The 16,127-nt window shown below is 46.0% G+C and overlaps 1 protein-coding gene across 2 annotated transcripts; it reads left to right on the top strand.

Moving 5' to 3' along the window:
• Positions 1–2,166: 2,166 nt before the first annotated feature.
• On the top strand, positions 2,167–14,177 carry NT5C3B (5'-nucleotidase, cytosolic IIIB). Of its 2 annotated transcripts, XM_033169613.1 has the most exons (9): positions 2,167–2,423; positions 4,668–4,766; positions 6,344–6,413; positions 7,241–7,287; positions 7,786–7,871; positions 8,620–8,709; positions 9,732–9,894; positions 11,995–12,195; positions 13,889–14,177. In XM_033169613.1, the coding sequence occupies exons 1-9, from the start codon at positions 2,421–2,423 to the stop codon at positions 14,024–14,026; spliced, it is 897 nt and encodes a 298-aa protein (XP_033025504.1). In that variant the 5' UTR covers positions 2,167–2,420; the 3' UTR covers positions 14,027–14,177. The 2 variants fall into 2 exon arrangements, with proteins under 2 accessions (XP_033025504.1, XP_033025505.1); XM_033169614.1 differs by lacking the exon at positions 2,167–2,423 and having other exon boundaries at positions 4,668–4,746.
• Positions 14,178–16,127: the final 1,950 nt, after the last annotated feature.

The following is a 16,127-nucleotide window of genomic DNA, read 5'->3' as shown; positions in this document are numbered from 1 at the left end:
GTAGAGCATGGTGCTAACACCAAGATTGCAGGTTTGATCCCTGTATGGGACAACTGCATATTTCTGCATTCTCTTCCAACTCTGCAATTCTATGTTTCTATTGATCATAATGAAGCCTCTGGCATATTAGTCTAGATCAAAGCTATTGGGGTGCAAGAATCCAGTATTGGCAAGCATATAGGAATTTAGAATGTTTTTATAAAAAGTGCAAAAGTCTGGAATTCTCTTCTGGGAATAGCCATAAGAACAAAAAACACTGGTTTCGGCACAGATTTGGTGTACGTACTCCAAACAAACATGTTTATATTGACAGCTGAGTGGAGGCCCAATAGTGTGGTGAGGAAATGGTTTATTTGCCTAAAATATTGCATTCCCTTCCCCGCTTTTGCTGGACCATTGGGAGAGTTGAACAAATCTGGGCAAAAAATAATCCTTGTCTCACGTCTATGCTATATGAACAGCAAAGTTGTTGATTCTGCAACTAAATCAGCTGCAATCCTAACAGGAGAACTTAGGGGTCCTGGTTGGTAAGACATTAAAAGCCACAGAAGATGAGTGCTGAAGGATAAAAAGAGCATCCTTGAAGGGCTGGGGTCTGTACTTGATCGTCGTCCTAAACCCTAGTGGGAGCCACACTGCCAGCCGCCTCTGCTGTGATAGTTTTCCACTTGTGTGAAATAGTGTGGCCATTTTTAACACATTCCCATTTCATGCAGTTACATCTGTAGGGTCAGCCTTGAGTTGAACACTTACTTTCTATACTGGGGTGGCCAACTCCCAAGAGACTGCAATCTACTCAGTTAAAAACTGGCAGTGATCTGCCTCCCTTTTTTGGGTCCAGGTCAAAGTTGTTGAGCCTGTTGGACGTGCCTGTTTTATACAGCGGGGATGTGGATTTGTGTCCCTCCTTCCCCATTGGCCGAAGCTGATGGTTAAGGATTATGGGAGATCAGTCCAGGAACATCTGAGCATGTGTTCCTCACCCCTGCCATACAAGTTAAAGAGATCATTGTTACAGGGAAGGGGTGTTGCTGCTAGGGGGAGACTTACAGCCCTCTGAACCCTGGGTGCTTTGACAAGTATGAAGCATGGGCTAGAATTCATTGGTTTTCATAAAGAAAGGCATTGAATTGAGTCAGACACCCTGGCCCATCTTGTTCAGTGACCTGCTTGAGACACCCTCCAGGTGACTCAGGCAGGAGCCCGAGATTACACCTGGGACCCTTCTGCCACCGAGCTATGGCCCTTTCACCTTTCCCCATAGACGTCCACGTGGAGAATCTGGAGAAGCACCAGCAGATAGAAGTTGAACATGCAGCTTGTACTGTATGCGGAGGAACTGTCACGTGGCGGGGCCAGCTTGCAAGCTCTTCTGCGACACCTACAGCCTCCAGGGCGAACTACACACTGTTTTGGACTAAGTACACTTCGAACACCTTCCAGCCGTCGGAAGAAATAAAACAGAGAGGCAGGCCTCGGTTTGCGCCGCCGTTCAGCCTGGACATCTTTCATTGTTCCTAGAAATATAGTGCAAAACAGTGATCCCAGCACAGACGGCATTTCCTCTTGTCGTACTTCCTGGCCTTAAGGATTTTGGGAAGCATTTCCACGTGAGAGGGAGGAGGCACAAATTTAATCACCCGCTCGATTGTTTCCTAACGGAACGATGCAGCCCATGAGAAAAAAAAACCCTTTGCAAATGCTATTTTATATTCTTTATTGAAAAAAAATATAAAAAACTACAAAACCACAAGTGCACAGTGTAAGGTAAGAAGAAAAAAACAAGAAATAGCACCCATGTAGAAATCAAAAGAAAGATACTGTGTACGGTACCAAAAAAAGAAGAAAAATTGTCGTTGTAGTTAACCAGATCCCTTTGCAAATCACAATAGAAGAGAGAGAAATGAATACCCCCTTTTTTTTTTTTTTACTGGCTGAGGGATCGTTCCTTAAATCTGACTTTTTTGAGTCTGGCAATGCCACAAATAGGAACATCGCACGCACTGACTCACATTAAGCTGCCGCGTAGCTGCGCGCGAGAGCGAGGAGGTCCGGTTATCGGGATCTTGCAGGCTGCAACTCCGCCCGGGGTGGAACTAAGGCAGGGTGACCCCCCCCCCATCAGATGCCTCACCCCCACCCCGGGGGGGGGAGTGTGGGGTTTGGGGGCGGGAAATGCAGCGAGCAACCCGGCCGCGATCAAACCACCTTGGAGGAAACCTCTCCCCGGATCGCAGCCAGCAGCTGCAGCAGCAGCCAAGACGCCGAGGGGCGGAGGCGCAGGAGGAGGCGCCTGCGGAGCCCAGCCCAGCTCAGGGAAGAAGACCTCCCTCTTCTTCCTTCCTTCTCCGGCTTTCTCCATTCTCGATCCCAGTTACAAAACTCCTCGTCGTCCGTGGACGGCTTGCTGGGCGAAGATCATGGTTAGATCATGGGGAAGGCGGGAGGGGAAGAGGAGGTGGCTTTGCTAAGATACGCTTTATTTTTTATTTTATTTTTTGTAAGCCGTCGGAGAATACGCGTCCCAAAAACACGAGGTGCTTTAATTCAAGATCTGTGGGTGTTTGCTTTTTTTTTTTTTTTTAAAGCAAGCTTTTGGCTGCAAAGCAAATTGCACAGCGCTTCCAAGCGATCTCTCTCCTACCACCGGCCATGAATATGCTAGTTTTGTAGGGTGAGGTTTGGGAAGGCGGAAGTGTGTTAGGTGTTTGGGGTTTTTTTGCCGGGGGGGGGGGAGAGATGTTGGGAACCCACTTTCTGAGCCAGAACTGGTGGGAAGGGGCCTTGCGGTTGTCCAAACAGAGTATGGGGGTGTGTTTATATGACAGAGTAAGGGGCTGAACTTTTCATAAGGCGGGTGTTTATTATGAAGGAGGTGGGCCGGGCGGGGGGGGGGGGGTCCAGGAAAGCAGCTGTTTGGGGGCGTGAGTTCCCCTTCTTTATTAGGAGGTCGCTAAACACTGGAGGGAGCTGAGAGGATTCTGTGCCAGGGAGACAGCTGCCAGGAGCAGCTTTGCTTTGCTTGTGATATTATGGTTATGTAATCCTTACAACAACCCTGCAAGGTAGGCCAGTGTTATCTCCCACCCCCACCCCCCATTGCAGATAGGAGAGGTGGAGGCTAAAGCCGAGAGAGAAAGAGAGGCTGGTACAAATTCAAGCTGGCATCGACCCGATCTTGTAACTTAGGCTCTGCTAAGCCAGCTGCCCTGATGCAAGGTGACCTGGGAGGGGGTCAGGTTTCACGTGGTTTGAGGAGAGTGAGGGTCTCTTGGGTGGAATCGTGGGGGGGGGGTCTGTGACTGGGGATGCCCAGGGGAAAATTAGATCGTTATAGGTCTTCCCCCTTGGTGAAAGTGGTGGGAGATTTAAAACAGAACATACTAAGGATGAATGCTCTCTAGGTGCTTGTTCCTTTGGTGCAACTGGGGAATGGAGGAAAAGCAAGGAGCCTTTGGAAGTAGAGGTTGGGAGTACACCGCAGCCCTCCAAATGTTGATGGACTCCAGCTCCCATCAGCCCCAGGCAGCCTGCCAATTCAATAGTCAGGGACAGTAGAAGTTGTAGTCCCAGTGGTCTTTCGGGGAAGGCTAAAGGCCTTGGAAGGAAGTGCAGGGAGGTCCCTGGGAAGTGGAGGGAGTATGTTGGAGATGAGAAATGGTGTCCTTTTGCAGGACTGTCAAGAAGACTAGACGGGGGGGTGGGGGTTGGAATTGTCTGGGATGGGCAATGGGAGAGTAAAGCCCGCAGGGGTGGATTTCACTTGCTCTCTTCCCATTGGTTCCCTATGCCAATTTGTCCAAGTCCCTCAAACCCTTTGAGGCTTTGGCCTTCTCTGCAACGTTTAAGAACTTGGCACTGACTCCTCAGAGTAGCAGCAAGTTGTGCAGAAAGGTACCCACAAACATATGAAATATACTCGGAGTCAAGTGTGAATTTCATGCTCTTTATTCAGCTCATAGTAGCAATGAATGAATCTTTCCCCAAAACGTCTGCTATATATACATTATTTACACAATGGGCCCCACGTGATTGGCTAATTCTGGGCTACTCCTGTGTGGGCCATCAGGTTGCGGATTCACTTCCTCCAGAGGTCTGATTGGCTGCTCCTGCAGGCCAATCAGGTCGCTGCTTCACTTCCAGCTGGAGCTGGATTGGGTGGCTCCTGCGGACCAATCAGACTGTTGCATTCTGGATCCTATTATTCTAGAATTCAGCTCAGTACATACCACATCATGCTTGCATTTGGGGATGCTGTGCGTGTACTTGGATTTTGGGTCTTTCTTCCCAAGGAGGTCAAGTTATCCCTCTCTGTTAAACTTTACATCAAAAAGTAAAAACTTTCTTATTGGCCCACTAAGATAATTCTTATTCAGCTCCTTTTTAATGGCTCTGCTGTTTTTATTAATTTATTTTTAACAGTAGTTTTATATTTATGCTGACCTTTATATAGCATGAATGCTACATATCACTTATACGCTCCGCTTTTAACAAGGTGTATTATTTGCATGTCATTTACACGTGCTGCTTTTCTGTGCTAGGGGCTCAATAACCGTATTGCTATTGGGGGCCCTAGTAGAGAAATGTAGCCCATATAAAATAAATAAAAAATAACCGAATGCGCAAAGAACACTGTTGAAAACGTCACGTGCCGTGTCTTTCCCTAGGTGCCCGAGCTGGAGAAAGCGACGGTCCGAATGAAGGATCCTGAACGTGTAAAAAATATAATTTCAGCCCTCAGAAAAGATGGAGTAGGAAAATTCCAGGTGCGTGCTCCTGTATTCATCTGTTTGTCTGCTGCTTGTCGTATCCTTAATTTATCCCTCCCACCCATCCTCTTCCCAGATGTATTGCAGAAGCAGATGCATGAACCTCGGAACAAATTTTTACCTCAGACGCCGCCTGGTTTTTGTCTTTGTCTATTTACTAGTGAAATGCCTGTCAAATGATGAGAACAGCATGGGTTTAATTCAGTGCTCAGAATGTTTAAGCATATAGTTAACCGTGAAGGCCTTAACATTCTGTACCGAGAGAGCCTTCTCCTTAAAGTTGTTTCTTGGGAAATATGGCAATTTGGGGGGTCATCTGGATTTCATGTGAAAAGTCAGGTTCCCCAAACAAGGTCTGTTAACTTAATGTTTTCTGCTGGTATCTCTCCAGCCTGCCTCAGAGAAGTGATTTAAGAGCTGTTGGCAGACAAACACTCACCAACATCCAAAACTTTATTACACATAGATATAGAAATGCTAAAGTGAAACCATGGCAAAGATTGAATGGACTCATTTGTCATGTGCCACCGAAGCACAACAATTGTAGTAAATGGTAACACAGACTTTTGTTTCTTTCTTTATTAAAATTGCACTTATTTGACTATCATGCGTCAAACGTAATTTGCTTTAGCACGGGTGAAGATGTATGGAATTTACCAGCCACTGCCTGACTAGTTTATGCTAGATCTTGCTTTCTTCAAAGCAAGAAGAAACAAGGTTGTGTTGGCGAATTATTATCAGTCTTAAGCTGAGTTTCCCTCTGTAAACGAAACCTGGCATCCTGTGACGTTGCTGCAAATAAAAAAATGTTTTGATGGTTTCACAGGACAACTCGGAATGACTCCGGCCCACTGTAACTTTAGAATTTATTTGGTTCCTTCTTGGTCTCAGTTTTGAGTCTGATTGAGCTCCTGTTTAGTGTGAAGCACCAAACATCGGGCGGAATGGAGATTCCATCGTGCCTTCCCACCTCCCCAGTTGATAGGCACTGGGAGTCGTCCCTTAGCCCACCAAACAGCAAATGGGCAGGCTGAAGAGAGTGCAGTTGTGCAAATGGGGAGATCACCTTCCTCCACATTTAAATCACACTCCATGCAGCTGTTAGATGGGCTAAGTGAGTGACACTTGACAAAATTCAGCAGTGGTGATGGTAGCAGTGGCAGGCTGCAGTGAAGGCCTGAAGGCTGCCCACCTGAGATTACTTGGTAACTCTTGAGACTTGATTTCTTGGTTCCCTGAATCTGTAGAGTTGTTTCTTGGGCTAGGCCAGGGGTCCCCAAACTAAGGCCCGGGGGCCGGATGCGGCCCAATCGCCTTCTAAATGCGGCCCGTGGGCGGTCTGGGAATCAGCGTGTTTTTATATGAGTAGAATGTTTCCTTTTTATTTAAAATGCATCTCTGGGCATAGGAATTCGTTCATATTTTTTTAAAAAATATAGTCTGGTCCCCCACAAGGTCTGAGGGACAGTGGACCGGCCCCCTGCTGAAAAAGTTTGCTGACCCCTGGGCTACGCAGTGAATCCCTTGCAATCTCTCTCTGTCTCTCCCTCATTCTCCCTCCTTGTTCTCTCCAGGTCATTTCTGATTTTGACATGACTCTGACTCGGTTCGGGTTCAATGGTCGACGCTGCCCTACTTCCTACAGTGAGTCCAGTTTTGGCCCTTTGCTATTTCATTTTTCTCTTGTAAAACACCACTGACTTTTATCTCTCCCTCTTGGTCCCTCCAAGCCTTTGGGACAGTCCGCAAATATATTCGCCTATTCCTATCTCTTTTTCCTAGTGGTGACATGGACCATTCATAACGTAAGAGTATTATTCACAACCGTGAGCAGGGCAGTGGGAGGCGGGGGGTAACAGAAGACAAGTCACAACAGTTAATTATAACGTTGTTCACTGCTCCTGCTCAGGCTGCACAGGAATAGCATTTTGGTTCCTGGAATTCATTCCAATGGTGCATATAAAATATAACTGATAGAATTCTACTGGATGTGATACTAGTGTGTGAAAGCAGGTCCAGATGCCATGATGCTCCAGATGGTGGAGATGTCAGGCACCATCCTGGTGCTCAGGTATCTCCACTTGGTCGCAAGTGGTCAGTAGCCAGATGCAAATGGCTAATTTCGAACACTGACCCCAAATGAGAGTAAACTGATTCAGAGTTATTTGCAGATGGTACCTGAGTAAATATTTTCACAAGTGGTGGTCCTGGGAGAAGCTACAATAATTCTGGAAAACAACATTTTACGAAATTGGGCTTATCACGGGTCAGATACTAGATTTAGATCTCGGGATGGTGTTATTTTCCACGTTTGATGAGGGGAACCAAAATGTTACCAAAAAATTGTATACATGACAAAAAATATTAATTGTTATAGTAGTTAACCAGACCTTAACTTAATACGGTATTTATAAAAATGAATTTGATATTTGGAATTTGACATATATGTATTTTTGTGTGTGTCTCTTCAGATATTATAGATAACAGCCGGGTCATCAGCGAAGAAGGCAAGAAAAAGGTATGAGCTTTCATATCTTGGCATGCTGATATTTTAAAGTCTAAACTGACTTCCCGGTTTCATTCCCTCCTGTAGTTAGGAGCTCAAGGAGCCTTGAGTTCTATGAGGGGACTAAGGCTTTGAAACAGAGAATTCGCCATTCCTTCTATTCCTCATGAATAACTTTTTGAGTTCCTTCTATTCTACAGTCTCCATATAGGTTTGACTTCCCTGCAACTAGTCCCCCAAGCAAGAAACCAAATAACAGATAACATGAAGATGCTTTTCCTGTTTCTGTCGCCCACCCCCTTGGGGGGCTGTACCCTGCAAGTACTGGCTTACGATCAATACCTATCCCATCCTCCTAATATGGTGGGGAGCAGGCTATGCAGTTGGTTGACCCAGTCCTAGCCAGAACCTCCATCTTGGATAAACCATCACCTTGAAATGTGCGTGTTTTAATCTTCTGACTAGCTAAATATCCCCCCTTCCTTTTCTTGATACTGGGAACTGTTCCAGCTAAAAGATCTGCTCCATCATTACTATCCTATTGAAATTGATCCCTACCGGACCATGGAGGACAAGTTGCCCCTCATGATAGAATGGTGAGTATTTGTGACAGAGGAGGTTATGTTTTCCTTAACGGGGAGGAAGGGTGCTTTCTTCCATTACAGAACACACACACCCCAACTCCGTTAAAGAGAGTTTTGAGGATCTTAAAAAGGGGTTGGGGGCACAAACACTTCACCTAAGACCAGGGGCATATGAAGTGGGGGGCGGGGGGCGGGCCGCCCCGGGTGCCACTCTGGGGTGTGTGTGTGTGACAAGATGGCCCCTGCCTCCACCCAGCTGTAGAGTGGCTGAGGACGTGCGCAGTCCGTATGGGCACCGCTTGCACGGTGTCCGTATGGGCTGCTGCTCTAGTGCGCTGTCCATATGGGTGTCTTTACGGGCTGCCTCTCGCACGCCATTCGTATGGGCTGCCTCTTGCACAGCGACCATACGGGCTGCTGCGCATGCGCACTCCATACGGGATGCCACTCGTGCGGCAGCCTGTACAGTCGCAGTGCAAGCAGCAGCCCATATGAACGCCATGCAAGTGGCATCCCGTACGGACTGTGCATGTGTGGCATCCTGTACGGTTGCTGCATGTGCGCACTCCGTACAGGCTGCCCCGGGTGCCAGAAAGGGTTCCTCCGCCACTGCCTAAGACAGGTCTGATCTGTGGCGGTCAAGCAAACATGAGAATCACTCATTGTCTGGAGAAACAAACTAACTAGAGGTTCTGTAAGCTCAATAGATACACCCACAGAGGACTCCTGCTCTCTGATAGGACAGGTGTGTGTGTTCCAGGTGGACTAAGGCCCACGACCTCCTGGCCCAACAGAAGATAAAGAAAATCGACATAGCCCAGGTTGTGAAAGAGTCGGATGTCATGCTCAGGTACAAAATTTGGATGTCGATTACAAGAAAAGGGGGGGAGGTGGGGTGGGGGAACAACTTTATTTTTGTGGTCTGTGTCCTCCTCTGCCTCAACCCTTCCTGAATTCGTTGTCAGGGCAACGTGGAATTTTGACCCACTTGAAATTGAAGTGTGCCAGTGTGTTCCAGAGTTGGAGGGCTTGCTGATTTTTCACACGCTGAAACACAAGGTTTCCTGCCTGCTTGACACACAGAATGCAGATATTTTAAACTCGTGCAGTCGTTGGCCAGCACTGGCAAGGAAAAACATGGCTGTGGGTGGGGAGATTTGGGAGAGAAGCAGGACTGGAAGCCATAAACGAGGGAGAAACAGCCAGAGCCTGGAAGGTGGTTGTTCTGTTCTGTCACAAATGATAGCATTTATACATCATGTTCGATATACTCAAAGCATCTCAAATTCATTAATATTTAGGCTAGTAGGGTAGGCCCGCTTTATTATCCTTGTGGAAGGGGTTGAGGAGACAGAGGCTTATCTAAGGACCTCTCCACACATTCCTTTTTCGTTTTGTTTTTAGTTAACTGCACAATTAAGATGTAAATCATGATTACAAGAAGTGTGTCTCATGCATGTACACTAGTTGGTGATCTAGGATTGATGGCGGCTTCCTACCAGTAGAAAGTGGGTCTGTCCCATGTAATGTGCGCCATATCCATACAGCAGGGTGGATTTTCAAGGCAACTGAAATAATAAGCAAAAACGTTGTGTTAAAGTAATTGCCAAGCAAAATGTTGTGTTAAAATGATTGCCAAGCAAAACGTTATGTTAAAATAATTCCTTTAAATCGAGTTTCCCATTGTTATATTGTATATTTCCTTTAAAAAAAACAACCATGCATATGATTTGGTTAATTTAATCACTGCAGTATTTTGACTGTGTTTGGACATTGCAGTAAGCCATGGTTTAGTGAGCCACGAATGGAAATAGCCTTGTGTGTTTCACCATTTCAGTTGAACGTTACGCTTCCTCTCTCTCTTGCATTCAGAGACGGCTTCAACATCTTATTTGACCAGCTTTACCAGAACAAAGTACCCCTCTTCATCTTCTCGGCAGGTGTGGGTGATGTGCTAGAGGAGATAATTCGCCAGGCTGGGGCGTTCTATCCCAATGTCAAAGTGGTCTCCAACTATATGGATTTTGACGACAGTGTGAGTTGAGCCCACTTCACTTTCCCCAACTCCTTTCCACCCTGGCGTGGAAGCGGTGTGCCAATCTGAACACTGTGTTTGTGGGGCTTAGAAAAGTTTAGGGGTGGTATTAATAAAGGTAAAGGGACCCCTGACCATTAGGTCCAGTCGTGTCCGACTCTGGGGTTGCGGCGCTCATCTCGCGTTACTGGCCGAGGGAGCCGGCGTACAGCTTTCGGGTCATGTGGCTAGCATGACCAAGCTGCTTCTGGCGAACCAGAGCAGTGCACGGAAACACCGTTTACCTTCCTGCCGGAGCGGTACCTATTTATCTACTTGCACTTTTGATGTGCTTTCGAACTGCTAGGTGGGCAGGAGCTCACCCCGTCGCGGGGATTTGAACCACTGATCTTCTGATTGGCAAGCCCTAGGCTCTGGTTTAACCCACAGCACCACCCGCTTGGTATTAATAGTAGGGGGTAAATGGAAGGCATTTGTGTGCCTTCTGGGGTCAGCCAGAAACTCCCAGGCTCTACCAGGATGAGCAGAAATTTTGGTTGCAGTGATAAAACGTATTTATAAGAGACTCGGTCCCAGCTCTCATTGAGCCATCAACAGAACCACGCCTCTCTGTTGCTATTCAGCGAAGACCATGGGCAAAGAAATAAGCTGGATGACAGCTTTAAGTGCATATGGCGGATAATTTGTCACAAAGATGACTGAACAGGCACTATAGGACATATTCATGTTTACTACATCCAGGTGAGGAATCATTTTGCTGTACAGGGAAGTTTTTTTAATGTTTTATGTTTTTGTATATGCTGGAAACCGCTGAGTGACTGGGGCAACCCAGTCACATGGGCAGGGTACAAATAATAAAATTATTATTATTATTATTGTATCATCAAGTAGTTGTCCACCAGAGCTGTTTGGAGAGTTTTGGAGTTTATTCACACTTGCCTGGTGGTGAGGGTACTTGAACCCTTGGAGGTGTGCTGTGACACGTTTGCTAGGCACTTTGAAGGTAAAATCACTCATCTCTGTGATGACTTGGATTCCATATTTGTGACAAATTTGGGTGAAGTGTCCAGTGCAATGTCTAGGCCAGTTTCGTGCGATCAGTTTAAGTCGTTGAGGCCTGAGGATGTAGATAAGGTGCTTCAGAGAAGCACCAAGGCTTTTGTCCATTCAGCATCTGTGCAAGGCTTTCCTTTTCCCTTTCCTATAATTTTTATTAAATTTTCTGTTTTACATTTGAGAATATTCCTTTAACCAACCTCAAAATTTCAGTGACTCCCCTTCTTCTCTTTCTGTGGTTCATTTTACAAAACGTAAATACCTGCATATTTTATATAAACTAAACCATTCAGTATTCCATTATTACATCCATCAAAACTTTTTTTTCCTTAACTCTTAATTTTCCTACCCATATTGAAATACTGCCCCTCAATGAGACCAAACTTAAATTCACAAAATGTTTAGGTGTATGCGTCCCCTTGCGTCCCCCCCCCCAGAAAAAAGCACTGATTACATCCATCAAAACTTATTTACACTGTTGAATTTATCTTAATGCTGCCCACATTTTCAGATAAACACAATTTCCCTCCATATATATTCTATAAACATTTCCCAATCTTCTTTAAACGTATGTTTTTCTTGTTCTCTTATTCTATATGTTAGGTCCGCAAGCTGCACATTTTCTATCAGTTTAAGTTGCCAAGGAATTCCCAGGTGTTAAAAAAGGTTATTTATACATGCCACTACTGTGTCTGGTGTTTTGTTAGCCCCAAAATGGAAATTGAGAAAAGTTCCAACTAAAGGAGAATGGCAACTTAAAGACTTAACTTTTTCAGTGAGCTTTCTAAGAGGAGATTTCTATCTGTGTTGGATCTCGACGTATTTTTGTAAATGCAATTGTTTTAACTGTTTTTATATAGGTGTTTACTGTATTGTGAAATTGCTTTGATAAGCTTCAGATGAAATGATTCGTAAATAGAAAAGGACACTAACGACTTTGAAGCAATTACTGCTGAGTAGCTTGGCCGCACACAAACGCAACACAGAAGCTGGCTATCTCTGTGACTCTCATTTATCTCATTTGCCTTTGTGTCCTCCATGCAGGGAGTTCTGCGAGGTTTCAAAGAGCCCCTCATCCACACCTACAACAAGAACAACACGGTCCTGAAGGATACAGAGTATTTCCAGCAGCTGTGCTCAAGGACGAACATCTTACTCCTTGGAGATTCCATGGGCGATCTCAGTATGGCAGATGGTGTAGTTGATATGGAGAACATCCTCCGGGTTGGCTTCCTGAATGACAGGGTGAGTTGGGATTACCCAGCTGGGCACAGCTGACTGTGGAAGGGCTGTGAGACAAGGTGAGATGGCCTGTAAGGTTCCTTAGCGGCTGCTCATGAGTAACCAGACTGACGCAGAGCTTCTAAAACTAGCTTCTTTAATGGTGCAAATATTTACAGTGCAGTTGCAGAAAGTACGTCCAGCCCATCCTTCGGCAGAGTCTAGGAATGACCCCTTCCGGTTCCTTGCCCAGCATAAGAGGCGCGGAATGCGGAACCCCCGCCAATCCCCTCTACGTCTTTCCCCCCTGTGCAAAAGGGGAGACGGAAGGGGTGCTTCACCTCCCGTTTCTGCTTGGTGCGAAGGCTCTCTTCCCCTGTCACAGCCCCGGCTCCCACTTCCTGTCTCCATCTCCCCCTCCCCACTGGAGGAATTATTGCTCCTCCCACTGGACGACGATGACGAACTCCGCATCAGAGACGGGGGTTCACAATACTGATAAAGCCCTGGCACCGCTTTGGCTTCCGGTGAGGGCGGTCTCCTGACATGGCCCTTTTGGGTGGCGGACTTGGAGAGCTGGGAAAGTGGCCCGCGGACCATGAAAAATTCTTGCCCCACCCCTTCTTGTGCTGCCAACAGTGGCTGATTATAAGACAAAGCAGTAGGCAAATATGAAGATTCATTCAAGTGGCTAAACAGAGCTGTTACAAAGCGTGCAGTTTTCTTGCAAGCCTGCGGTTCTCGTGCTCAACCGTGACACCCCCTTTTCTTGGATCTTTTGCTGTTGATATCTGAATGCATTCCAGGATTTGTGAGAACTGCAGGCTTGCAGGCAAACGGCACACTTCCTAACAAAACAGTAAACTAAACCCTGCAGATTAATTTAAACCAACCTTAAAACACATGTTCTAGTGCAAGGCTGAACTAACAGTTAGGTTAGAGGTTGTTTTATTGGCACTGGTAAACTGGCTCCTCTGGGATCATCTTGGGTGATGAAGAGCAGGGTGGAAGCAATAGCTGATCTCATGGAGGAACCCCTGAGGATCTTTGAAGTAACTTCAGGCTAGAACACCGCTTGGAAACCACTGTAACAACACTCTGCTAGCCAATGCTGAGTGCCTTTAAGACCTATTCATCCTCCCTATGAAGGTGACTCAGAAACTACAACTAATCCAGAATGCAGCAGCTAGACTGGTGACTGGGAGTGGCTGCCGAGACCACATAACACCGGTCCTGAGAGATCTACATTGGCTCCCAGTATGATTCCAAGCACAACAGTGTTGGCACTGACCTTGAAAGCCCTAAATGGCCTCGGCCCAGTATACCTGAAGGAGCGTCTCCACCCCCATCGTTCAGCCCGGACGCTGAGGTCCAGCTCCGAGGGCCTTCTGGCAGTTCCCTCACTGCGAGAAGTGAGGTTACAGGGAACCAGGCAGAGGGCCTTCTTGGTAGTGGCGCCCACCCTGTGGAATGCCCTCCCACCAGATCTCAAGGAGATAAAACAACTTTCTGACTTTTAGAAGACACCTGAAGGCAGCCCTGTTTAGGGAAGTTTTTAATGTTTCATGTTTCATCGCGTTTTTACCATTCTGTTGGGAGCCGCCCAGAGTGGCTGGGGAAACCCAGCCAGATGGGTGTGGGATTTAAATAGTACATTATTATTATTATTATTATTATTATTATTATTATTATTATTATTATTATTCCCTCCGTGCAGGTGGAGGAACAGCGGGGAAAGTACCTTGAAGCTTATGATATTGTGCTGGAGAAAGATGAAACGCTGGACGTGGCAAATGGCATCCTTCGTTTCGTTTTGGCCGAAAAAGCCCAAGCCACACAGCCCACTTGCCCTTGACGACAAGCTGCCAAGAGAGGCTCCGTGTGTGTGCACTGCGGCAAGATCCCTCCGTTTCTTACTGCCCTTTGCTATGCCATAGACACATACCAGTTCTCCCCGTTTCTTGCCATTGTCAGTATCATAGATCATTAAAACTGAGCTGACCTGACATGTAGCCTCTTCTCTCAACCACCCTGTTCCTTACTTAAAACCCAATCCTGGCTGTACAAGGCAAGACGTGGAATCGCCTTGCGGTACATTCCTCTGTGGATCAAAATGTAGAATTTGCGAGGAAGCAATTGGGACTCTAAAAGGCAAGCCAACGCTTGGAAGTTTCTCCGCGGGGTACTGCTAGATTTAGTTACGAGGACGAATTTCCAGAGCGAACCGGTTGCATTTAAAATCACGCCAGGTCTATGGAAATGTTTAGGCTTGGAGTTCCTGCTGGTTTCTTGTTCGGTGAAGGGGTTGTGAACTCCAAACTGGGCTGTTTGCACCTGCTTGTGGCTTTGCCGTATTGTGCAACCCGATTGTGCACATAGTGATTGCTTCATATAAGCAGAGAACACCCAGATTCCATGTTTCACAGTGGATTCTTGCAAAGTGTTGCTGCAGGTTTGCTGCCTGCTAGGTGTGGGTCAATGCAATTTCAGCCACTCTGTTCCTCTGTAAGCCACGACATCCCTGGCTCTCCTATGGTTTCCTCTGTTGCAGCAGCAGCAGGTGCTGCTGCACGCTCGGACAATGTTTCGTTAACGGCATTGTCTATTTTTAAAAAATGCCCACAATTTGTGTTTATTCATATGCAGTGTCCCCCTGCCCCAGTGCATGTGAAACATCTCTTAAAACGAAAATCTAAACATAATAGGGGGTGCCACTGGTGAAATTCACTTTTCAGTCAAAGCACAAGCCAATGATTTAAGAGGACATGAAGGTTCGTCTGCTGTATTGAACCAATCTGATAAATTTGGAGGTCTTTGGTAGAAACTCGGGTCTGTAAAGTTGTGTATAATACCTCGGCTATATTCTTGGCAGGTGAACAGCCTAGCTGGAATCCTACAAACTTGAGGCAAATGTTTTGTTTGGGTGGAACCGGTGTGAGTTGGTACAATTTCAGTTTCCTTTAGGAGTGTAACTGTTGTTGCACGCTGGACGAAACAAATGTTTACCTTGGGTAGTTTTGCCTTTTAAATGCCAGTTCAAATGTGTGGTAAATGCATCTTTTTAAGAGATACCTTGTTTGTTACAGGCAGAGCTTTATATGATTGGAAGTTTGAAAGCCAGGTTGAATATTCATCATTGAGACGGCACAGTAGAATGGGATATTCTTGTATCAGTTATACAAGACAGTTTTAAATAAGAGCAGGGGAATGGAATCTTCTGAACATTCAATTCCACCCCCTAAAAAAAGATACATTTCTTTTGCACTAATTTTGGTTTCACCTTTCCCCTGCTCCATTTTTTTTTTTTTTACAAAGAACAAATTACCCCTTCCCAGTTTTCTGCATAGAATCCAAGAACGATGAATTGTTTGGATGTGTTTGTTTTTATTATTCAAAGGACATGTAAAGATAATAAAAGAGATTTCCTATTTTGGGGGGAAATGGTATGCATGTTGCTTGATTGTCTGGCTGCTTTAATCTGAATTCTTTTTCAAATACAACCACCACCACAATGTGCAAGGAAGTTAAGAACCACTCCGTAACCTTTGTAAGATGGGATCTTTTACCAAACCTTTCATGCTTCCTCCTCCTTCTCCTTCAAGAAACCTGGGTCCTGTAGGTTTGAGAGGGCGCTGACCATAAGCTCATGGCCTAGTATGACGATAAATATTTCTTCAAGCTTATTGAAAGCTCTTGAAATGGCCTGCAGCAGACACAACTGCTAAGCTGCTACTGTCTCCGTTGACAATTGTGCCACAGAATATACATGGGGAAAACTATGCCGCTAAATTGCTCCATTCACAAGAGTTGCCGGCTTTTTCTCCGGCACAGCCTGTGTCTTCAAGGCCTGATTGAAGTGCAAGAATTCATTGAAAAGAATAGCTTTGCCTGCTGAATAGCTGAATGTCCTACAGCTATTCTGAGGCATAGGAGCCCTGCCCAAAGAAGAAAGAGCT

This window comes from Lacerta agilis, chromosome 14 (genome assembly GCF_009819535.1).
Source record: "Lacerta agilis isolate rLacAgi1 chromosome 14, rLacAgi1.pri, whole genome shotgun sequence".
NCBI lineage: Eukaryota > Metazoa > Chordata > Lepidosauria > Squamata > Lacertidae > Lacerta > Lacerta agilis.
This window is presented reverse-complemented; position numbering and strand designations above follow the sequence as displayed.

Excerpts from the sequence above, each read along its gene's own strand:
- NT5C3B (XM_033169613.1), top strand. Across the intron at positions 7,872-8,619 it reads TTGCCCCTCATGATAGAATG|GTGGACTAAGGCCCACGACC; the intron begins GTGAGTATTTGT and ends TGTGTGTTCCAG. Across the intron at positions 8,710-9,731 it reads GAGTCGGATGTCATGCTCAG|AGACGGCTTCAACATCTTAT; the intron begins GTACAAAATTTG and ends TCTTGCATTCAG.